Source organism: Pocillopora damicornis, chromosome 13 (assembly GCF_964200805.1).
Source record: "Pocillopora damicornis chromosome 13, jaPocDami1.2, whole genome shotgun sequence".
NCBI classification, from domain to species: domain Eukaryota; kingdom Metazoa; phylum Cnidaria; class Anthozoa; order Scleractinia; family Pocilloporidae; genus Pocillopora; species Pocillopora damicornis.
This window is the reverse complement of record NC_142682.1, coordinates 1,160,065-1,184,166: the sequence shown is the minus strand read 5'-3', so window position 1 is coordinate 1,184,166 and position 24,102 is coordinate 1,160,065. Positions and strand designations below refer to the sequence as shown.

Sequence of the window (24,102 nt, the reverse complement as noted above, 5' to 3'; positions counted from 1 at the left end):
TAGTTTGACAAGCAGTTTGGTGAGTTGATACTAAATGGTAAAATTCTTCGCCCGTCAAAACAAAGCATGTTGAAACCAAACAAGGCACCAGTGAAGCTACAGCGTCTCTTCTCAATTATTTTCAGTTTTAATAAAGAGTAAAACTCGCAACATGCGACTGTTACCAGACAATACAGTTTTTTATATTCGCATTCGAGAGCTTCAATCTAAATTTGAGATAAATGATTCATTTTTCCGCAGTCTATCGATTTTTTTTTGTAATATCTCTCCTTCCGTTTGTTTCGACTCCTCTGAAGGTGTAATTATTGCTATGAGAAAATCTCAGAGAAAAAAGGTTTCAGAAAGACATTAATATTTAGTTTGCGTGGTAATTTCCAACACCAGGAATGTCATGAATAATTGAAAATGCCTCTGACGCTAGAGGCAAAGATCAAATAAATGCCATGAAAAATGCAAAATGCGAAGATTTTAGTAACTCCTCACAAACGAATTGTTTATTCACGAATCAAAATGCTGTATACTTACCTAAAGACACTATGTTTATGAGAGAATTTTTAAATATTTTTCTGAACGCAGTCTTGGGTAATACCCCAAAGAGTGCACATTAATTTCGTTTGTCAGCCTAAAGTTACAAGCTATCAAGTAACAAAGGCGAAAACAAGAAGAGTGATCGGCGATATTTAAGACGTCACAAAAAAAAAAAAAAAGACAAACGTGGAATTAATTTGCTTGTGTGATAGTAGCATGAGCGTGATATTTATGAAAAATTTAGATCCTCAAATCTACACATTGAAACCTCCTAATTCAGTTTGTGTTTCATCATTATCATTGTTACTATTATTTATTATTTCATTGCTATCGTTCGGTGCTAAAGAAATCGAAAACAAAAATAGAATTCGCAATTATCAAGTGGTTATAGAACGTCATAAATGACAGACTCTCTAATAAAATAAGTCATGTAAGTTAGAATTTAGTAAAGGCAGGAGAAATGTTAATGAAGGTAGCAGTCGGTTTCGCTGACGGAGAAGTTGGCTTGATTACGCCGCTTTCTCATGTTCCGTCTTTGTAAGATCATCGCTCTCCCTCAAGATATATCGGGGGCGCCTTGGGAAGGCTCGCGGGCTCCTTTACTGAACAAGGGCAACCTTTCGTAAATTATAGGGAAAAATTCATCTTTTCTCCTCATTTCCTTCTCTCTGCCCGCTGCCTCTTTTCCTACTGAAAAAAAAAAAAGAAAAAAGGGAACAGGTGATCAAAGGCTACCATGAAATTTATGTCGTCTATACCAGACTGAAAAATGTGAGCCTTCGTGTTAGATTGAAAGAAGAGGGAGACTTCTTTTTCTAGGTCCCCCAGTCGATAGCCTGCGTCAACTTTGTGCTGGTTTTGACTTCCTTTCTAATAGCACTTCCGGCATAGGTTGCCATGCCACTCGATTTGCAAATTACGTGACATTTAGAAACAAGATTTGTCACGTAATGTTAGCATTCGACTGAAGCAGATATTTGTTTTGATTGAAGACTCTGTTCACGAATTTGCCAACGCTTTCTTTGGCCTTTCCTTTGCGACTCCAAAAGTCCTTGTTATGTGGTTAAAGAATACAAAACCAGCGGCATATTTTAGAGCCTATCTGAAAAGGTTTGTTTCTACCAAATCATGCCAAACTCAGAATGCAGTAAGAGACGTTCGTGATTTTGATTCAAGGAGAAGGTATGTTAACATGCAAACATTTGTTAGGTTTTGGCCCCTAGCTTTTTCCATCCGTTCAACCAAGGTAGTCTCAATCTAAATCTAAATCTTTACTACAAATACATGCAACTCCCAAAACGGCTGGTGAATGCATTCAACTCATGAAAGTTTATTTTCAACGGATACCACTCACCACATCCTCAACGTAAATCTGCTGTCGCTCACACTTTGATTAACTAGCGGCGCGTGACCCGTTAGAAATCCCCATGATCACGATCAAAAATGGTTATGAAGGAAACCGCTCTCAGAGGTGGCCCAGAGCAAACGGTCTTGTTACCCCAGTAGGTTGTATCGCTTGATTGAAGTTCTAATAATTCAAAGTTGTTTTCAGCACAAACAAGAAGCTTACGCAAAGTTACTATCATGGTACGTCTCTCCAACCCCTCCTGGGGAACACTATTGGCCAAATGTTTGACAAGACTGTAGAGAAGTTCCCGGATAGGGAGGCATATGTTTTCTGTGAAGATGGAGACAGAGCAACGTTTTCACAATTCCAACAAGAGGTATGATATTGAACGACAGATCTTTTACTCTTGCGACAATCAAGTGTTAATTGTACTTGTAGCAGCGATCTCTCTAGTTACAGGTAAAAAACCGAAAATTTCGGTTACCTTACGTCCTTCGCGAAACATCTCCGACAAAACTGCAGCCTAATCGTTTTACAACATTTTGAAAAATGATCGGCCACCAGTCGGGTCGAAACACTTCGTTCGCGATATTATTTTCACATAAAACATCACCTATAAGATACCCATGATACCTCTCGGGATTCCCACTGGCTTCCCAGGGGACATTTTACTGGCTTCCTACGGAGTCTGCCTGAGGATTTCCTCAGGAATACCCGTCAGGCTTCTGGCTGGATTCCTTCCCAAGGTCCCGCCAGAATTTCCACCTTATCCCTCGGGTTTTCGGCTGAGTTTCCCAACGAGATCCTGTCGGCTCTTGCAACCCTGGAATTCCTGCATCAGGAGTTTGAACACTTTCATAAAGGTTACATCAATCTTTGGTAACGGTTGTCAACTTGACAAATATTATAGGTTGATCAACTTGCCGAGGGGCTTATTTCAAGAGGACTGACAAAAGGTGACCGGTTAGGGATCTGGGCACCTAACATTAGGGAATGGCTGATAACACAGCTTGCGGCAGCTCAAATTGGGCTTATATTGGTATGTAAATAAGCAATAAACATCGCAAATATCTATTAAGATCCCTATGATTACACGATTTATTAATAACAGAAATTTCGTTAAGGATACAATTGTTAAAAGGTTATAGTTTACGCCGGGTTCTCACCAAGTGGGGGCCTGATAGAGGGAGACATAAAGCGAGCTAGTGAAAACGGCAGAGGTCTGGAAAGAGTAACAACGTTTTCGCTAGACTTTGCCCAGCTATCCTTTGAAGTCGAAGTATTTTTTCCTTGCGTCATCAGGATCGTTTTAAGATGAGAAAAATACGATTTTTTCATGGCTTGAATTTTCTCCCATCTATAGGTTTGTTTAAATACAGCATATCAAGGACCCGAGACAGAGTATGTACTGAGAAAGGTATGTGACGTCAGAATTGATTTTCGCAGCGATTTTGTAATCCTCTCAGTTAATTTCTAGGCGTTCAGAACTCAACCTTATCTGGTAAGGTCTAAAATGTGATAAACCGACCGACCGAATAATGTTGTTTAAAAAAATGTGATGTTCTTCTATTTTAAGGCAGGATGTAAAGCTGTGGTAATGGTGGACGAATTCAGAACAGAGAATTTTTACGATACAATGACAAGATTGATACCTGAACTGCCGCACGCAAAACCTGGAGAACTTCAGTCTGAGAGGTAATCAAAAATAAGAGATTAATATACATTTGAGAGTCCTCCGAGAGCTGCTCTGCTACCAGTCAACACTCAAACATTATGCCCATACTCGACTCAATTCGACTTCCGAGGGGAGTGGGGAAGGGGATTGCAGTATCGAAGCTAAATGAGGCAAATGTTTTCGCTTGTTTAGTTGGTAATAATTCATATTTTATTCTCAAACAGGTTACCAGAACTGAAAGATGTCTTTGTTGTAAGCAAAAGCAAAAAATCATTCAGGTATTTACGGTGCTCTGTTAAAATTTTAGACGCCGCTTTTTAGACCATGACCGTAGATCACAATTTACATTTCTCGCTCTGCTTTATTAACCACGTGTTCTAGACTATAAGCACGTCTACCCATCACGTGATCAGTGTGGTCACGCACACAGACGCGCAAACACGGACGTTTGCGCATTCATGCGCCATCCTTGCGAGCTATGACCTAACTCGTGCCGGTAGCTAAAGTGACCTGGATACTATTAAGAAGACCTCAGGTGTTTCAGATGTAATAATTGCTCACTTTCATTTCTTCAAACTTTAGAGGAACTACAACATTTGAGGAGTTGCTGTACTCAACAGGCGAAGGTGCCAGAAACCAAGTGAACCATATCAAAAGCACTCTGCAGTTTGACGAACCAGCATGTCTTCAATTTACTTCGGTAAGAAAACCAGTTATACGAACTGATTGCTCTATCAGCTTATATCGACCTGGAAAGGCTGTGCCAACCATCACAAGCTACTACCAGTTCCACTTAGGGAAGTACCGAGTGTAGGTCATAAAATGTTTTTTCCTCGTAATATGGCATAACTCTCGTTTCCTAATCAAAGCTCTTGACGATTAAAATTGAATCAGCTTACCGTAAACGTGCTCTGTCCTCTTTTCCATCTTTTGCTTTCTGTTTGAACAATTAGGAGCTTCATAAAAAGGCATTCTTGACTCAAATAGTGATTGTTGCGCGTTGTGATGATTAAAGCAGCGCATATTTTGGAATTTGTGAGTTGTGGTTTTGGTTGTTCGGCCAGGTTGCCGTGTTTTTTTCCAAGATGTCGGCGTCTATACTCGAATATCAGCACACTGGAAGACAATTAAAAAACAGCTAGGTAACTCTTTAAAATCTTAAACGCGCTTAGCAGTTATCCGTAATGGTGCATGGAAACAAAAACTCTTTATGATTTTGCTTCTCCTCCAATCTTTCCGTCTTTCTGGCAGGGTACCACAGGACGTCCCAAGGGTGTGACGATGAACCATCATGCTTTGGTGAACAACGCGTTCCTGATTGGACAGTTCATGAACTACAGTGAGGTGAGATGAGACACAATGCTGCCCGCTCTAAACTGGGAACTTGCCCGTACAAATACCGTCTTTGCGTCTCGGGTCTATGTCAAGAATGAGTGTCTATCTTATTGTCTTTTCCTGACTACGGTTCTTCCTCTCCTTAGGCAACTTGTCGTGTTTTTTTAAAGGATATTTTCTCATGATTTCCACTCGCTAGTTACATTTTCCTACCACGTACACGCGGTAGTCTAATTAGCATGGCACAGATTACTCGTTTTCCTGCTTTTTCCAGCCACAGGTTACCTGTTCACCCGCGCAATTCAATCACCATGTTGTTCCTAACTTTTTGCGCTCGCTATTCAATCATTTGCTAACCCTACCCGTAGCCCCAAACCCCTAACCCCTCACACGTTTATCGCACTTCCCAATAAATGGTTGCATATTTTCTTGAGCTTCACAGATACCCGATATCCATTCTCCCGAAGTTTCTAGTAACAAATTTTTTTTCTGATTTTCGGCGCTATTTTCCAATTTTCTGAACTTGAAAAATTTTCATTAACCTATGCGGCGACCTTTAATTATTGCTTTTTATTGAGTACAATTTTATGGATAATTGTTGTATATCTCTTTTGCTTCTTACATCTGTTTCCTTATGTTGCCCATATAGCCATCAAGAATCTGCAATCCCTGGCCTCTGTTCCATTCTGGAGGTGTCACGGTTACCAGGTTTAAATGCCATCTTTTGTCTACTATATCAGTTTAAGTATATTCTTCCATCTCGTGTCGCTAAATCGTAAAATTAAAGCCGTGAAACTTCTTAAGTCGCAGTTGGTCCAGCATGAGTCGTTTGCGTTTGTCAATCACCCTAACGAGGTTATAATCTCGTTCCCAGGGCCACTCTTCTCCCCTTTCCGTTTCCCAGCTTTCAAGTGTATTTGTTACACTGTGAATAAAAACAATTGTTTTACAACAGTTTTCGAAGAAACATTTCCTAAGCGTCTTTATAAGAGGATTGATCTTTAGGATAGCTGACAAAAGCAATTTGGGAATGGATTGTCTGCTTAAATCTTTCTGTTTTTACATTATAGTTTGGTGAATGTAGTTTGGGGAGTTCCTGTTGTCTACCCATCCCGTGGATATAACAGTACTGCCATACTGAAAGCGGTACAAGAAGAGAAGTAGGAAAGATCATTTTTGGCATTATCTTAATGTTCACTTATATACTTTTCCCCCGCCTTTTCCTTTGCACTGTCTCTGGATAACTTTGCCCCTCATCTTACATTTGTTAGGACGTGTAGCGTTTCTCAGGATTTGTCAGTCGAGGGGAGTTTCACTAACGTCGAACTAACTCTTAAGGGTTTATTACGTCGTTTTAGGACTTAAAATTATCATTTTTATTTCTCGATAAGGAGAGGAGAAGTCACGTACATTGTAAGACCCCTTGCACTTTGGCTGGCTGAAAATGAACGAATTCTGAACACGATCAATTTCGTGTCAGGAGCCGAGAATAGAAAAAAAATACTTTCATCCGCGCTTACGGCATCGCCTTTTTCACGAGGTTTGTTTGTCTTACAGATGTGACACTTTGTACGGAACGCCTCCAATGGTAATCGATATTCTTGCTCACCCTGAATTAAAGAATTACGACCTATCGAGCTTAAGAAAAGGTAAATTCAAGTTTTCTCCACAGAACATACTGAGGGGGGTTACCTGTGTTGGATCAGCATCCACACTCCAAATCGGGGGAGTCAGTGAAGTGCGAAGGCGGGGAAGGGGGGGTTGGGTGAGAGGAGGGTGGGGTGAGAGAGCCTTATTTGCAGGAAGAGGAACACGGTCTAATTATTTGCGCGTGAAAATTGAACTATATTTCTATATTTTGTACATAACAAGTGGCATGAACCTACTTGGTCATGGAACGAGAAAGCACTTCTGAGAACCAAGCTGTAGGCTGAGGCTGCTGTTGCACGTTCTTTTCCCGGCAGGTTATCACAGATGTTTTTCTCTGTGGCGTATTATCTAGTTCCAACTGATTACAATTGGTTGAGGTCAAAGCGCGGCAAAATCGGTCGCTTTCTCCTTCCGGTTCCGTTTGCCTGTTTTGCATTTGAAAAACGTTCAACATCTCTAATGTTCAAAGTTTTTGTTTTTGTTGACCTTGTTGAAAACTGGACCGAGAGAGTCACGTGATTTTTTGTTTGTTTCTTACCCCCCACGAATTGAACTTTGAACTCTTGAAATAAAAAAAAAGAAAACTCTTCAACGAAGGAATGTGAATTAGGAATGCGTGAAAAACTGTCTCGTATATTGTTATTCTTACAGTCTTTACTATTATCTTTAGTTGTCCTGTTGTATCCGTTTTATACATTTGGTGCCGAGACCCGGGAATCGAAAACCGGGATTCTACCGCTCTGAAGAACGTCTTGAATGAAATTGTTGTGAATGCGAGCTGGAAGCACGTGGGTGACATGTCGCAGTCGGGGAAGAAGAAATTGAAGAATCTGAGGAAATTTCGCGACGGTCATCGAAAGTTTGTCGAGAAAACTATCGAAGATGCTAAAGGGTTAATCGCTGAAGGTAATCTCGTCGAAGTGAAAAGGCTGAAATTTCTTCGAACCGCTCTTGAAACGAAGTATTCGGAGCTTCAATCGCTCGACCGCGAAATTGTGGATCTGGTGGATGACGTTGAAGTTATTGATACCGAAGTCTGTGAGAGCTGTGAGCTAATGAGCTCCATTCAGGAGTGTATTGTAGAGTTAGAATCTGTTTTGGAAGCTCAAGAAAGTAAGGGAAAGAGCCAGAAATCCCCCTCCGTGGTGCAACCTGTTCCTCCCGAAAGCGCGGGAACTTCTCAAGGTCACGTTTCGAAAGCCTTCACTCATGCAAAGTTACCCAAGCTTGAGCTGAAGAAATTCCACGGAAATCCCATGCATTGGTATCCTTTCTGGGAATCTTTCGAGTCTGCGGTTCACGAGAACCCAAATCTGTCTTCCGTGGATAAATTCAACTATCTGAAATCACTTCTCACTGGCACTGCACAAAGTTCGGTCGCCGGTCTAGCCCTGACGAGTGCTAACTACGAAAAGGCGGTTGATCTACTGAAACAAAGATTCGGAAATCGGCAGATGGTGATCTCTAGCCACATCGAAGTACTCACCAAACTCCCCAAGGTGGAATCGATTGGTGAAGTTAAGAAACTCCGAAGCTTGTACGACACAGTGGAATCTCATGTTCGTGGATTAGAAGGTATGGAAATCTCTTCCGAGATGTATGGTTGTTTCTTAACACCAATAGTTATGCAGAAATTACCGGAGGAATTTCGAATCGCTATCACTCGCAATCTGGAATCGGAGACATGGAATCTGAAAGATATTTTGGTTGAATTTCACAAGGAACTGCAACTGAGAGAACAATGTCTCGTCAAAAACAAAGAGTTCAGATCCTCAAATCAGAGAGGTGAGTTGCCACTTTCTACATCAGCTTTGTACACTGACAGTTCTAAGGATAAGCAGTCTTCTCGTGTTTGGTGTTCATTTTGCAATCAAAACCATCAGAGTTCTAAGTGTAATGTTGTCACAAGTACTGAATCTAGAAAGGAAGTTCTTAAAAGGAAAGGCAAGTGTTTCCTTTGTCTCAAGCAAGGACATTTGGCACGTAACTGTCAAGCTCATATGAAATGTCTTAAATGTCAAGGAGCTCACCATGTAGCAATTTGCGGTGGTTCTCAATCAACCCTGGGTGGGCAAGATCAAGATAATGTGGCCAGTGTATCTACCAGTATGTATGTGGATCAGTCTAGAGGGTCTGTGTTGTTGCAGACGGCAACCGCTGAAGTTGTGCGTCCAGATAATGACACTTCTTCCCTAAGTGTTCGCCTGGTATTTGACTCATGCAGTCAGAGATCTTACATAACTAAGAACCTTAAAGACAGACTGAAGTTACCAGTGATTGGTAGAGAGTCACTTCTGATTAAAACCTTTGGTGAGTCTGATGCCAGATTACGAACATGCGAAATTGCTCAAGTGGGTATCAAAACCATGTGTGATGCAATTGTCTACATACAAGCCTATGTGGTACCAGTCATATGTGGCCCCCTGACCCAACAACCCACAGAGCTCGTTCAGTCTAGCTGTGAACATCTGCACGGCCTCTCTTTAGCCGACAGGTGTGGTAGAGGAGATCTGCCTATCAGCATTCTCATTGGTGCTGATCATTATTGGTCATTGGTCGAAGGAACCATAGTGAGAGGTGCACCGTGGGAGCCTGTTGCCCTTGCCACCAAACTAGGATATGTCCTCTCTGGCCCCACCATGATTATGTCTCACAATGACAATGGTAACACAGTGAATCTTACTGCAACCCATGTTCTGAAAGTGGAAGCGATTGTTGTCAATCGGGATGAAATTGCTTTTGAACTTGGAAAATTCTGGGACTATGAATCACTTGGGATTCGAAATGACAGTTTGTCTCTGTATGACAAATTTGTGAGCAAAGTTGAGTTTACAGAGGGAAGATATCAAGTACAGCTACCCTTCAAGGAAGACCATGAGCTGCTTCCAGATAATTTTGCATTGTGCAAGTCAAGGCTAGTTTCACTGCTGAAGCGTCTGAATTTGAAGCCTGAGGTGTTAGAGCACTATGATGACGTCATCCGAGATCAGGAGAAACAGGGAATCGTGGAACCAGTGGAGCAAGGTACTAATAATGGTGTGGGCAAGGTACATTACCTTCCTCATCATGAAGTGATCCGTGTCGACAAGGACACTACTAAACTGCGTATTGTTTATGATGCCAGTGCTCGATCAGGAAGGAACACACCAAGCCTTAATGACTGTCTGTATGCTGGTCCCCCACTGTCTCCTCTCATTTATGACGTCCTCCTGAGGTTCCGGGCTCACAAGGTAGCCCTCATAGGAGACATTGAGAAAGCCTTCTTAAATGTTTCAGTTCACCCAAGAGATCGTGACTATCTTCGTTTCCTGTGGATTGACGATATCACAAGCAGTCGCCCGAAACTCCAAGTGTATCGATTTGCAAGAGTTGCATTTGGTGTCTCCTCAAGTCCCTTCTTATTAAACGCAACAATTCGTCATCATTTATCTTCTGCTGACATTCCCAGAGAGTTTGCTGAGAGAACTCTGAAAAGTTTGTACGTGGATGACTTTGTTAGTGGAGATGATTCCGATAATTCAGTTCTCGAGATGTATGAGAATCTGAAGTCGTCTTTCAAGAATGGAGGCTTCAATATGCGAAAGTGGGTCTCCAACTCCAAAGTCCTGCAGGAAAGAATTGGACAATCTGAAAGTCAGCCTCATCAAGTTTCAAGCAGTTTTGTTAAGGAACACCCGATTCAAGAGGAAGATGAAACCTACTCAAGTTCTCTGTTTGGGACAGCGAAGAACTTCACCACATCAAAACTCAAAGTACTTGGAGTTGGTTGGGACAGGGAGAAAGATTTGTTGCTCTTGGATCTGACCTCTTCACTAGAAACTGACAATGCTTGTCTGGTTACGAAGAGAGCTATTCTTGGTACAACAAGCAAGCTGTATGACCCCTTGGGACTACTGAGTCCAGTCATCATTCCACTGAAGATCATCTTTCAATCTATTTGCAAGACAAGGGTTGGTTGGGATGACCCTGTGGATTCATTTATCCATGAACAGTGGTTAAAGCTTGTTCAAGATGCTAAGAAGGTGGGAGTGGTACAACTGAAGAGACACTACTTCCATGGTTGGTCAAAAGCAGATTTGCAAAGTGTTCAACTCCATGGTTTTGGGGATGCAAGTGAGAAGGCCTATGGAGCAGTTGTGTACTTACGCGTTGAAACAGCCACTGGAACTGTCTTCACCCAGCTTGTGTCATCAAAAACCAGAGTTGCCCCGATGAATGGAGAAACCATACCTCGACTGGAGTTAGTAGGCGCTCTCATTCTGGCCCGATTAGTCAATACGGTGTTGACAGCATTTGACGGAACATTGAAAGTTGATTCTGTACATTGCTGGTTAGATTCTCAAATTGCTCTGTGGTGGATTTGGGGTGTAAGTAGAGAATTCAAGCAATTCATTCAAAACAGAGTGGTTGAGATCCGTCGACTTACAAAGCCAGCTCAGTGGAATTATTGCCCCACGGAATCCAATCCAGCTGACATCTGTTCGCGTGGGTCAATGACCTCGAAATTGATCACCAATCAGTTGTGGTGGGGTGGCCCTGAGTTTCTTAGGGCTGAGAAGGAGCAGTGGCCAAGTCTTAAAATGAACTCTGTTGAAGTCACAAGTAATGATTCAGATCCTCGCCTAGAACTGAAGAAGGGAAGCTGTAACAACAGCAAGAAGCAGCATGACAGTTCAGTTCTTGTGAACATTGCCTCTGGAGAGGCGACTTCAGAAAATCGGCTAAATCTTGATTGCATCATTCCCTTGGAAAAGTTCAGTAGTCTTCAAAGACTGATGCGAGTCACCGCATATGTTTTGCGATTTGTTTCTAATCTCAAGCAAAGTAAAAGGAAGAAGGAATTGATTGATGGAGAAGTAACGCAAGAAGAGATGAATCAAGCAAGAGAACTTTGGATCAAGGAGGTGCAGAGATCCGTCTACAATGACAAGAACTTTGACCAGGTCAAGGTCTCGTTATCACTGTTCACGGATGACAAGGGAATCTTGAGGTGTGGTGGTCGTCTTAAAAATGCCCCGATTCCATATGATGCTCGTTTTCCGATATTCCTTTCAAGATGTTCACGATTCACCTACCTGGTTATCAATGACTGTCACTTCAAGGTTCTTCACAATGGTGTGAGGGATACACTCACAGAACTAAGATCAAGATTCTGGGTGACGAAAGGGAGGCAAACTGTGAAAACTGCGATCGGAAACTGTTCTGTTTGTAAGAAGTTACAGGGGAGAAGCTATACAGTTCCTCCTCCCCCTCCTCTTCCTGAATTTCGATTGAGTGATGAGTTTGCATTTACACGTGTTGGAGTGGACTTCGCAGGGCCCATATATGTCAAGGATGTATTTGCAAAGAAGGGAGATATGAATAAGGTCTACATAGCTTTGTTCACGTGCGCCGCAACCCGAGCTGTTCATCTTGAACTTGTTCCAAATCTAAGTGCAGAGAGTTTTATCAGAGCCCTTGCTCGCTTTAAAGGAAGAAGAGGAATTCCCGTCTTGATTGTCAGTGACAATGGGAAAACTTTTAAGGATTCAAGAGTGCAGGCCCAGTGTCAGCGTGATGGCACACAGTGGAAGTTCAACGTTGAAGCAGCCCCTTGGTGGGGTGGATTTTTTGAACGGCTGGTAAAATCGGTCAAGTTGAGTTTGAAGAAGTGTATACGAAATGCTCGGTTAAACTATGATGAGCTATCTACTGTCCTTGTGGAAGTCGAAGCGGCCTTGAACTCACGACCCTTGACATATGTCTTCGATGAAATGGAGGAACCATTAACACCTTCACACCTGATTGTAGGCCGCAGAATTTTGTCAGTACCATCAAAGAGCTCGTCGGATGAAGTTGGCCAAACCGTGGAAACACTAACAAGAAGAGCAAAATTCTTACAGCGAATTCTGGATCACTTCTGGAACCGATGGCGGTCAGAATATCTCACACAACTTAGAGAATACCATCGCTATTCTAAGAGAGCTAACTCTCTCCGTAAAGTACAAGTGGGAGATATTGTGTGTCTACATGACAATAAGATCCCGAGACAGCTGTGGCGCCTTGGAAAGATCGAACGATTACTTCCTGGACGAGATGGTCGAGTTCGAAGTGCAGTAGTAAGAGTTAAGTCTGGTAATTCACCAACTGCAGAATGGAGACGCCCATTGCAGAGGCTCTATCCTTTGGAAGTGAAGTTGGACACTGAAGCTGCCAATCCTATGCCCCAAGCGGCAAATGTTCCTGTTAGAGTAGTGAGGGACGAGGATGTCCCAGTTGTTGTCGTGAATTCTGATTAAGATAGATTTATTAAGTTGACTTTGTCATGTTATGATTTGTGTTCGTAAGATTAATTGAACTCTGAACTCTGAACTTTGATTGATGATATCAATCAACGCGGGGGAGTGTGTTGAAAACTGGACCGAGAGAGTCACGTAATTTTTTGTTTGTTTCTTACCCCCCACGAATTGAACTTTGAACTCTTGAAATAAAAAAAAAGAAAACTCTTCAACGAAGGAATGTGAATTAGGAATGCGTGAAAAACTGTCTTGTATATTGTTATTCTTACAGTCTTTACTATTATCTTTAGTTGTCCTGTTGTATCCGTTTTATACAGACCTGTAGGCCTGTTTGGAGCTACATCTTGTCCTGAAGAAGTAATGAGACAAGCTATCAGTAAACTGAACCTGAAGCAGTTGACGGTAAACTTACATTTTGCATGCATGCCATAAATCCTCCACGTAGAGCCTCTTCCCGAACAAGCGCCCGTGAGTGTCCTCTTTCACTACCGTAACTGTGGTAACCCTTCAATTCTAGGTAGCCTATGGTTTGACAGAGACAGGCCCACTTGTTACTCAAACACCATTCGATGACCCTTTGGAAAGAAAAGTTACCACCGAAGGAAAGGTTTACCCGCACACAGAGGTAATCTAGCCTTAATCACAGGCTTTTTATGCGAGTGTCTCCTGTGATGACTTTAATGCGTCTCGCTTGTTTCTTCTGTGCAGGAACAACCATCAACTAACAATGGCTCCTGGTGTGACACAGTTTAATGAAATGTTGCTTCTCGAAAATCTTCAGCAATATGCAGGACAAACTTCTCTTTAAAATGGTGTCTTATTGGCTCATAAGTAACAGCTCAAACGCTCGTTAACCTGGTTGATTCTCTTATGTATTTTGAAGCAAGCAAATGTAAGTTTATGTGAATTGTTAAAACGAACTAAGTAAGGTCAAAATGTTCCTTTTCCGTTCAACAGATGAAGATTGTGGACTTCAAAGGAAACATTGTACCTGTAAATACGCCTGGGGAAATATGCATCCGTGGATATTCTGTCATGATGGGCTACTGGGGAGAGGAAGAGGAAACTGAAGATGTTATTGAGCCGTCACGATGGTTCCATAGTGGGTAAGATGAAGGAGACAAGGCTATCTACATAAAGAACACAATATATTCTAATGAGGAGGATGTACATGAAAGGGATTAGGCATTTCTTCGTTCTTTTCCCACTTGCTTCATATAGGTGGGTCACGAAACCTGGAGGATATCACTAAAGTTAGTCTCGTACGCAGACTTTCCACGTTCAATTACAGTTACACGGTACGATCTGGGTACGAGATTACACTAAAGCACTAGCTTGGGGAAGACAATAGTACCTAGAATCACCATATTGCTCTCTGGTATCGAGCAATGGAGGGCTCTCTTTTACGAGTAAACCCAATATATTTAGGGAGCACTTAACACTCTACCGAACACACCGATAATTGTGCATTTCAAGCGAACAGCTTCAGCTGTCTCCGGTCCACGCCTCACTCCTAAAAAAACAACCTCATTTTACTTAGGGATCTGGGAACAATGGATGAACGTGGATATGTGAGGATCGTTGGAAGATTGAAGGTAACTTTGATTTATAATTTGAGACTGTTTTAATCTTTACTCCACCGCACTCTGTGATTGGTCTAGAAAAAATGTCCTAACTTTTCAACCAATCAGATGCGAAATTAAAACCAAGCACGACTCACTAACATTTTCCGCGCTTCAAGCAGTTTGCTTGTTTTTGTTTTAGTTCTCATTGTCTCCATTGGATAGTTTGCCTTGCTCTGATTGGCCGATGTGATTACGTTACTCAATCGAGAAACTCTTGGAGTGTTTTTCGTTACTTAGCACCTGCATTACTGAACACCATTTGATCTTTCCACAGGATGTTATCATGCGTGGGGGAGAAAACGTCTACCCAGCAGAAATTGAATATTTTCTACACACTCATCCTAAAATACAGGATGCACAGGTAAAGATACATATATCTCTGAAAGGGCAAAATATTTGCCGATTTTTTTTTTTATTCAGGTTGCAGTAAATGTAAGTGTATCCAAATTGTGTAAGTGATCTTTTAAAATTGTAAAATAAAGGACGCACGGCATACACATTGGTTTCATACTTGAATGATTTAAAACTTGTGCCTACCTCATCTTCGAAAGCAACAAAAATTTCATTATACTTCGACTTTTAAGGAACGGTGTATGAGAGAAATTATGTTCAGGGTGTCTTTTTCTTTAAATAATTTGCGAAGTTTATGATTAGGTTTTCAATTGTTTAGATTATTAGCGTGCCAGACGAGAGACTTGGAGAAGAAGTCTGTGCTTGGATAAAGTAAGTTAACTCCATTAAAAGGCCATTTTGCTATAAATGAATAGAGCTTACATGGTGCACCCACCGGTCGCGTTACTCATAATCTTACTCAGTGAGGTAAACTTCACAAACCTGCCCTGTACTCTGGTAAAAACCGCAGTCAGAACTTATAATCTCCATTATATTATAAATATTTTTGCCCCCTCTTTTAGGCTGAGAGCAGGAGAAACTATGTCTGCGGGGGAGGTTAAAGATTTCTGCAAGGATCAGGTTACGTACAACATCTTTCAGTCTTGGCTGTGAAATTAGGAGAATGCTTATCCGCGAGCAAAATTGATTTTCAGTCACAGGAATGAATCAATATGCTGTTTGTTAATCACTGACGAGTAGTTGGTTTTTCATCGTAGAATTTACTTCTCCTTTGAGGTCGAGTTACTTTTTCTATGATTGTCAAAATCATTTTGGGGGAAAACGCGGCTGCCTAGTCTCGTACCCAGACCTTTCTCAGCCAAGCGGTTACACATTTCAGTTACAGGTACACGGCAGGATCTGGGTACGAGATTAGCGGCTGCCCAATTGTCGGTGCGCTGGATTCCGCGTTTACGACCTGACCGGGATATTGAGCTGTATTCCTGAATAAGACATATGACTATCACATTTCCCCTCTCCACCCATTAGTAGAAATGGGTACTGGCGAATTGTCAGGGTACCCTGACGAAATTCTGGGGAGAGGGGAGGGGTGGGTAACCTGCAATGAATTTGCATTCCATACAGGGGAGTAGCAATTAAGAGTCGCTTCATGTTACAGGAAGCGGGGCCTCTTGGCTCGAGTGCACACCTAACCTTTTTTCCCTAAACATCAATTAAGGTACTTGTAAAATGTTGGTGATGACAGTAAATTTGTCTAAATAAACAACTTTATCGCTAGTGTGGAAAGGCCCTAATTTACCACTTATTTTGGGTTCAACAGATTGCTTATTTTAAGGTTCCTCGGTATATCAAATTCGTTGATGATTATCCAATGACAGCGTCTGGAAAGGTAAAGTAGTCGGTAGAGATTTTTCTTGGCTTTTTTTTTTCTTTTTGGTGGTCAAATCTGGTTTAAATTGTATTCTACGACATTAAAGAACGACAGCTGATGGTGAAGTCAGATCGCACGAGTGAGAGTAATCCTGAGAAGGACTGGTGCTGATAGTAGTGGCTGACGTTATGACAACCTTAGCGGAAGCCATTTTCAGAGTCATCAGAGACTCTGATATGACTTCACCGGAGGCTCTACTGACCACTTCCACCGCGGTTGTCGAAACATTAGTCACCACAACCGACATCAGTTTTTTTCCAGGACTACTCTCACCCGGGCCATCAGATCATACGATCAACTCTTATTCCTGTGTTCAAACCATTTACTGAAAAACAACAATAACAGTTATAATTGTTACTGGTGATAGTTCACGTCACTATTTAAGTTCCACGAAAAAACGCTGCGAAATAAAAGTGCCCCCCTCAGTAAATATATGGAAGAGCTTTAATCAATCTAATAAACTTTTTCTCTTTAGGTTATGAAATATGTCATGAGGGAACAAGCGAAAAATGAGTACAAATTTATTGCAACGTAATTCTGAGCAAAAAGGATACAGAAATTTTGTTTTAAGAAAGTAGTAAAAATAGAACTGTTTTAACCGTGTACTTTTACGTAGAATCTATTTTAATAGTTATATCTTCACGGAGCTTTTTTCTTCGACACGTACCTCAAACGAAAGTGTGTCTCCGTTATTGTATTCTTTCACAGTTCATCGATTTCATTAAAATTAAGTCTGAGAAACCTTTGTCATTTATATGCGTCCTCTTAGTAATTTAATTTATATATACAAGGATGAAGAATTTCACATCCTTACAGCGCATGATTATACTTCAAGGAAGCATCTTTTGAAATTGTTTCATAAAGTTAGACGTGATTGGCCCAAGAAAGTATCACCAAAGTGTCCCATATGGTCCAGCCAACGCATTGTGAAGATCGTTGCTTTAAAATCTTTTCTTGCAATCATCTCTCCTTGATTTAAAGATTCAGCTCTTCTTTAGTTTTCTCTCGCATAACAAACTTCTTCACCTGAGGAAACGCGAAATTTGAGTTTGTCATTAGTTTGGGTAACAGGTTCTTAGTGACAAAATGACTACGAACTCCCCTCCCGCTGCGTCTTAAATTCCCTGAATGATTTTGTATCTCCCCGTGTATTCCCTTCTCTGTACCCGGCATCCTTACCTTTCCCGTCACGGTGAGAGGAAATTCATCAATGAACTTGATATAGCGAGGAATCTTAAAATGAGAGATCTGAAAAAAAAAAAAAGGGAACAGATATTTGAAACGAAGCATCATCGTTTATTCCACAATGAAGTCAGTTCGGATGTAAAGAGCAACACTTCGACTGCATACTACGAGTCTTCTTCAAGCGATGAGGCCGACTGTATCGGCGTCACTTTTTCAACTATTATACTCAGCAGTGATTGGCTTACATCAAACAGCTGGAAAAGTCACAATTCGAAGAAATGTGAAGAAAAAGACAACATGGGGATTTTGACGCAATTGATTTCATTAAGAACGAAAGTCGAAGTGGTCTTTAAACCTACCTCGCCTTTACAAAATTCTTTGATTTCTTCTGGTGTGGCTGTTTCACCTGCGTGTAACCTGAGAAAGATCATTTGTCGTTCAGACAAAGGCGATTCAAAACACCACGATGTATTTGACATTATGATGCAAATGTTAACCGCACAATACATTAAAAGACTGCTTTTTATGACCAGTGGCTAGTCCGAGAATCGAATTAGCAAATAGATCATCCAATCAAGAGACAGGATTCAACTGCATCCGTGAGAACACCTTGAGCATTTAAATTCCCCTGGCCGATTAGTCGATTCATCATCACGTGCTCTTCATCTCAATTTCGTATGGTGAACATTCCGCATTTCGGTCGTGAGAGAAGAATGCCTTAAAAGGACTATCGCTAAGAACAATACTTCCGGGAAGAAATTTAATTCTTACTTAATCCATGCACAGACTTCTTCTCCCAATCGAGGGTCCGGAACACCGATCACCTGAAAGGAGGCCGAAAAAAGAAAGAAAAAAACTAACTTATTTGAATTTAAGTAAGTAAAACGTAGTTGTCTAGCAGTTAGCTAGAGCGCGCTGGGTCATTGGTCCGGCTAAGTCATAGAGTTGTGTTCTTGATGAGCACGACACTTTTTCTCACAGTATCTCTTTCACCTCAGTGGGAGTGGAGAGGGGCGCTTGATGGAATGCAGGAAGTCACCTCTTATGCACTAGCATCCCACCAAGGGAGGGTAAACATAGTCGTAGTCGCTTCATGCCACAAAAACCGGGTATAAGCAGAAGCAGTCATGGGCCATTTGAGCTCAAACTGACCAAAAATAACCTCTCCTATCTACAGCTCCAACCGACGCTGTGTTGAATGTGTTTATAATGTCAGGCGAAAGCCGCTGATCAAATTGACAACAATAGGTATTAACTGGGACAAGTGAAGGATTAAGATGACGGTGAAACAGTCAATTTACCTGAACATCTTGTATCTTAGGATGTGTGTACAAAAATTGTTCCACCTCTGTTGGATAAATATTTTCTCCTCCACGAATAATCAGATCCTTAAAAAAGAAATAAAGTTATAAAAAAAGAAATAAACTGTTACCTAACTTATCGTGAAAATGAACGGTAACAATACGTTATTGTACTTTCATTCAGTATTGGTGAACGAAAATTCAAAATAAAAATTTTTTTTTCACCCGTAGATTAAGACAACAAAAAATACCGGATCAATATCAGTATCTGGGCAACTGCCCACCTACCCCTCCCCTAACCCAACAACAGTCAATTGATGACAACTTAGGGTTAATGCTGGGTTAGGGGAGGGGTAGGTGGGCAGTTGCCCAGATACTGATATTGATCCAAAATACCTTTATTCTCCCAATGATCTTTATGAATCCATTTTCGTCCATTGTGGCTAAATCCCTTTCAAAATCGGCAAGCGTGAATAGCGTCAGCAAACGATTCAAGTTCGAAAAAAGTAAAAGCGAATTATCAAACGCCATTTCTGCGTTTTCGCAGAACATTTTATGAAGTACTTACCCACTGTGAAACCAACCGCTGGGGTCAATACAGGCGTCGGTCTTTTCCTTGTCATCCCAGTATCCCAGCATGACATTGTAACCTCGAAAGCAAATCTCCCCTGCAGTATTGACAGGTACCACACGGTCATCATTGTCCACGATTTTCGCCTGCAACAGGTGTGTATTATTTAGCGGTTTAAAAAATAGAAGTCCTTGCCAAAGATTTCTTTTATATATCATCAAACACTTACCTCATTATTTGGATGAACGCGTCCAATCGTAGAAACTCGCAAATCTATCGGGTCATCCATCAATGTCTGTGTGGTGACAGGGCTTGTTTCAGTTAAGCCATAGCAGATCTAAGAACGAAAATAAAAATTTGCTGGACATCACTGCATGACTCGGTGTTTGATTGATAGACTGACTAATAAGCTGATGGACCAACTTTCTGTTTCGTTCAAAGTTTGGTTGACTGCCTGACGACTCACTTTCTGTCTGTATATCCGTCTAACAAGTAAGGATGTGTGACAAACTAGCTGACTACCTGCCTGACTGATTAACTGATAGGCTAATTGATTTACTGTCTGTCTGACTGGCTGTCTGTCAGTCAATCTGTCTCACAGATTGACCAGATTGAGCGACTGAATGACTGTCTGTCCAAATGAAAAACCACTAAAGGAGGTAAGTTTCTAATGAAACTGTGATTCTGCGTCGGTGGGGTAGACAATTTAATGTAAATTGGCCACGGTAAAGAGTTTCTAAGCTAACGTTTCGAGCGTTAGCTCTTTGTTAGAGCGAAAGACTACATGGGCAACTGAGTCACCTACTGGCTAAGTAATGGCAGAAAAATTGACTGAATTACTCACTAACCGACTGCTGTCTAGCTTACTGACAGTATGACTGACTGACAGTATGACTGACTGACAGTATGACTGACTGACAGGATGCCTGGTCGACTAGCTGACCGACCGAGTGTAACTGTCTGCTCGTCATCTTTTGTTCGAACATGTTGCTATTTACCGTAACTTGTGGCATGTGGAGCTTTGTTATAACTTGTTTCATAACCTCAATAGGACACGGTGAGCCGGCCATAACACCTGAGAATACAAAATCCAAGCTGTAAAATCAAATACTGACAAAATAAAAAGTCTTTTATTCATAAACCAGAAGCATTCACAGTACAACAGCTTCTACGGACAAGTATCACCACTTCCTGACCTGTGCGGAGACTGCTAACATCAAACTTTTCCAACATGGGGTGATTCAGGACATCGATAAACATCGTAGGCGTACCATAAAGAGAATTACACCTGCAAAAAATACAAAAATAACCAACAAACCATACATTTTCGATGCCTTTAAACAGTAGAATTCCGACAGAGATGTTCGATCTTTGGCCGGGTCATTGGACTGTATTTTTTTTACTCCACCCAAGAGTACTGATGGGTATCGGCGAACAGAGGTAGGGAACAAACTGGTTCCCCCCCCCCTTCCCCCCCCCAAAAAAAAATTGGGTTTCACAAATCACTGTATGGAGCGAATCTGATACAGAACTTACTTTTCCTGCTGAATGGCTGTCAAAACGGCGCCAGGGTCAAATCCTCGAGATGGATAAACTGAGGTAGTTCCGTACGTAGCACTCATTAAACTGAAAAGCAATGTTAGAAGATGGTAATCTCTCGACCTGTTTGTCAATCTCTGGAAAATTACCATAGTTAAAAAATTTGACAATGTTTGTGAAATTGGCGTTTTCCCTCGAGCAAGCTAGTTAAGTAAAGATGATCCTTTTCCATTGAGAGAGCGGCGATGTTTCGATATTTTTCGCTTTATGATTTTTTCTGTATACAAAGTTATCGTCAACTCAGCAAACCACAACATATATCCATGGGATGGTGAAAAAACGCGGAGGTGGGATTTAACAAAGTACAAAAGACGACAGTTGAGGGTGGAGAAGATTGAAACAGATTATGAATGACAACCTGGGAAATTTCCACATCATCTTTTTACGATAAACGAACTGTAATAGCTTCAATCTATAACTTGCGTTGCGTTGAAATCTTATTGCCTTACTCCAGAAGTGCTTTATTGAATTAGTGTTGGTAAGCTCTCAGCGGAAGACAGAAAGGAAGGGTCGGAGAAGGTCGAACGCTCAGGTTTTTCTAGGGAATTTTAAAAGGCAGTAGCGGTATCAATGAGCGCTTTTCATTCCACTCATTTATTCTTGTTTTCTCGTCACCATATTCCCACCAATAGCGTAGCTCCATTTTCTGGATATAAACCCACACACAACCCACAATTCCTCCAATGGCTCTGACGAAGGGCTAACGCTCGAAACGTCAGCCTTAAAACTCTTTACGGTGGCTAATTTAAGTTTTCAACACAGTTGTTGACATTAAATTAGCGGTATATATACTCACCTTCCAAGCACCATCCCAAAACAGTGGTAAAGTGGAACAGGAATACATATTCTGGAGTACTAAACAAAATACATGTGTATACGATGAGAATTTTGGTCCTGGGAATGATTTTAGTTCCTTGTTATGCGCCATTGTGCAAAAAAGAAGAAACACACCTGATTCTCATAATCCAAAATTTCTCCCACATAATATGCATTGTTTAGAATGTTGTGGTGAGACAGAGTTGCTCCTTTTGGGTTACCAGTTGTACCCTGCAAATTAACCAACAGATATAACGTCATGATTTATCAAGAATGACAACAAAACAAAGAAACCTTCCCCTTTAGCTTTCGCTCTCTTTGAGCGCAACTTACTGACGTAAACTGGATGTTGATAGGATCCTCACATTGGAGTTCATTCTTTAACTCCTCCAACTTTTTTCTCTCTTCTGTTCCTCCAATCTCCATCAACTCTTGAAATGACATTGTACCACTGAAACGACAGTCCAGTCATAATCAAGTTGACAGGTATTGGCCTTTCCTTGCTGTATTAATACAAATAAAAGCATCTGTTACCTGAAGGTCCTTTGATGGTCTTTACTGGCCATAACAACCAGCTTAAGATCAGGAACTCTGTAAAGAAAATCAAAGATGACATTGTTATCGACAAAAAAAATTGTTAATTTATACATAACCCAATTGGCCAACTGTAAAAAAAATACCAAGTAATGCAGAGTTATTAATTAAAACTCTGTAACCAATGCCAAGTATGGAATAATATCACATATCATACTGCATTGCAAAGTGTAGTATTGTTCTAAAATAAAATTACTATTAAGTTCATTTGTTTCCATAATTGTCCATGACCTACTTTAAAATTCCATGCCTCTCTAGGCCTGAAAATTGATATTGAAGAATTTCAAGTCTTTTCAGACTTATTATGGAAGCTGGTCAATGTTATAATTACCTGAATACTTACAAATCATCCTTCTATCTCTACCATAAGATGCACAAACTTGACTGACTAACTATCTATGGCCACTGAAACTCAAACTTTGAAAACATAAACTTTGTTAAATATTATCACAGAAATGTTAATAGGTAATAGTAAGATCTGAATCTCTTGACTAGCAGTGTCTCTCTGGTAAACTTTACTTCACAAGCGCAAGACATCAGCACAAGTGTAAACCTAATTTATTTTTTTTATTATTTTAAAAAAATTTTTAAATAAATAAAGGATTGACCTTTCATTAAAGAGATCGCCTGGTTTTGACTGTGGCAGTTCATGTACAATGTGCGTCAACATGCTGTAGTAATCTTGTGTTTTAAACCTATCAGCCATAATGATTGCTTTACAGCCAACCTGAAATTTAGCAAATAATTATGTTACAAAGACCAGTTGATCTTGCAATGAAAAAATTTAGATTATTAGTTATTTACTAATGAGCCATTCTCAAAATTTACCTTTTTCAAAGCATACTCAAGTTCAGGAGTTTGATAAGCAGGGTTTATGTTTACCTACAAAAAAAAATAAAAGTTTTGTGAAAAGATTTAAAAAAAGGGATATTGGTCCAAGTTATATGTGGTACATTCCTTGAAAATTATTCTCACTCATCTTAACCCACCAATGCAAAAATAAACATTCCAAATCAATGTCATAAACTTTGATTTTGCATTACTGGCAGTTCAAGTTTAACATCAGTCCAATGTTGGTATTTTCAAGCTAATATTAATCTGCCCTGTGTATCCAGGAATTTGTGAATATCATATCCAATGCAAGCTAGTATTTCCCTACTCCTAGTAAAATATATTAGTGCAGCATTAGCCAGTATTAGTCTCAGTGCACTTACCAATATTAACCCAGCCTTGGCAGTGGCAAACTGAGTGATAACCCATTCTCTCATGTTAGGACCCCACATTCCTACACGGTCACCTTTCTTGAACCCCATAGCAAGAAGTCCAGCAGCAAGATTGTTTACCTACAAAATAAATAAAGTAACGAGTAATGAATAAAGATTAATTTGCATTTGAGGTGAGTGACCCACAGCCGAAAAACTTTTCTGGTTAGAGCTCATAAGAGGAAAAGTTAAGTCAAACAAAACAAGTCAAACAATGAAATAAAACTTTTCATGGTCATTACTTTTATTATTTCATGAGGAAATTTGACCAGAGGGCCTTGATTTCATCAAGTTGACTCAGTTTTTCAGGCTCAGCTTGTCTGTACATATCACCCATGGTTACTGAAGTTGTTTTGTCTCGTCTGGTAACCCTTTACACCCTACTATCAGTATGCATATTCTCCATACTGTTCTCTATACATTCCTATGGTTACCTTACAAGGAGAATATATCTAACAATTCGGAGATTTTGAAGTTTGTAATCATTTCCTTTATTCTTGTGACCTTAAAGTTTGATTTAAGGGTGATACTGTTAAGAGAAACTAGATGCTT

The 24,102-nt window shown here is 40.6% G+C and overlaps 3 protein-coding genes and 1 long non-coding RNA gene across 7 annotated transcripts in view; 2 read left to right on the top strand and 2 right to left on the bottom strand.

Moving 5' to 3' along the window:
• Positions 1-108: 108 nt before the first annotated feature.
• Positions 109-2,206, bottom strand: LOC149034937 (uncharacterized). The gene is made up of 2 exons (XR_016182650.1): positions 1,883-2,206; positions 109-1,218 (listed from the first exon to the last, which is right to left on the bottom strand). It is a non-coding gene; the product is annotated as an uncharacterized LOC149034937 (long non-coding RNA).
• On the top strand, positions 1,449-16,963 carry LOC113673158 (medium-chain acyl-CoA ligase ACSF2, mitochondrial). The gene is made up of 20 exons (XM_027189525.2): positions 1,449-1,710; positions 2,081-2,252; positions 2,787-2,915; positions 3,240-3,293; positions 3,453-3,571; positions 3,776-3,829; positions 4,134-4,251; positions 4,803-4,895; positions 5,536-5,594; positions 5,957-6,046; positions 6,444-6,535; positions 13,140-13,216; positions 13,332-13,439; positions 13,772-13,920; positions 14,355-14,409; positions 14,714-14,800; positions 15,110-15,162; positions 15,354-15,411; positions 16,112-16,180; positions 16,698-16,963. Exons 1-20 carry the CDS (start codon positions 1,586-1,588, stop codon positions 16,755-16,757), a joined length of 1,821 nt encoding a protein of 606 aa, XP_027045326.2. The 5' UTR covers positions 1,449-1,585; the 3' UTR covers positions 16,758-16,963.
• LOC149034936 (uncharacterized) lies at positions 7,105-13,095 on the top strand. The gene has a single exon (XM_089192828.1). The coding sequence runs from the start codon at positions 7,334-7,336 to the stop codon at positions 12,812-12,814; it is 5,481 nt and encodes a 1,826-aa protein (XP_089048954.1). The 5' UTR covers positions 7,105-7,333; the 3' UTR covers positions 12,815-13,095.
• The window catches only part of LOC113673165 (medium-chain acyl-CoA ligase ACSF2, mitochondrial), a 10,500-nt gene continuing 2,924 nt past the window's right edge, over positions 16,527-24,102 (bottom strand). For all 4 annotated transcript variants that reach the window (XM_089192839.1, XM_089192840.1, XM_089192841.1 and 1 more), the window contains 18 exons: positions 23,503-23,631; positions 23,117-23,170; positions 22,897-23,015; positions 22,229-22,285; positions 22,028-22,145; positions 21,830-21,925; positions 21,675-21,733; positions 20,816-20,905; positions 20,476-20,567; positions 20,278-20,354; positions 19,509-19,616; positions 19,277-19,425; positions 19,105-19,159; positions 18,709-18,795; positions 18,179-18,231; positions 17,767-17,824; positions 17,402-17,470; positions 16,527-17,248 (listed from right to left, as the gene is read on the bottom strand). In XM_089192839.1, the coding sequence (XP_089048965.1) occupies positions 17,198-17,248; positions 17,402-17,470; positions 17,767-17,824; positions 18,179-18,231; positions 18,709-18,795; positions 19,105-19,159; positions 19,277-19,425; positions 19,509-19,616; positions 20,278-20,354; positions 20,476-20,567; positions 20,816-20,905; positions 21,675-21,733; positions 21,830-21,925; positions 22,028-22,145; positions 22,229-22,285; positions 22,897-23,015; positions 23,117-23,170; positions 23,503-23,631 (1,521 nt within the window). In that variant the 3' untranslated portion in view covers positions 16,527-17,197. The remainder of the gene's footprint in view (positions 17,249-17,401; positions 17,471-17,766; positions 17,825-18,178; positions 18,232-18,708; positions 18,796-19,104; positions 19,160-19,276; positions 19,426-19,508; positions 19,617-20,277; positions 20,355-20,475; positions 20,568-20,815; positions 20,906-21,674; positions 21,734-21,829; positions 21,926-22,027; positions 22,146-22,228; positions 22,286-22,896; positions 23,016-23,116; positions 23,171-23,502; positions 23,632-24,102) is intronic.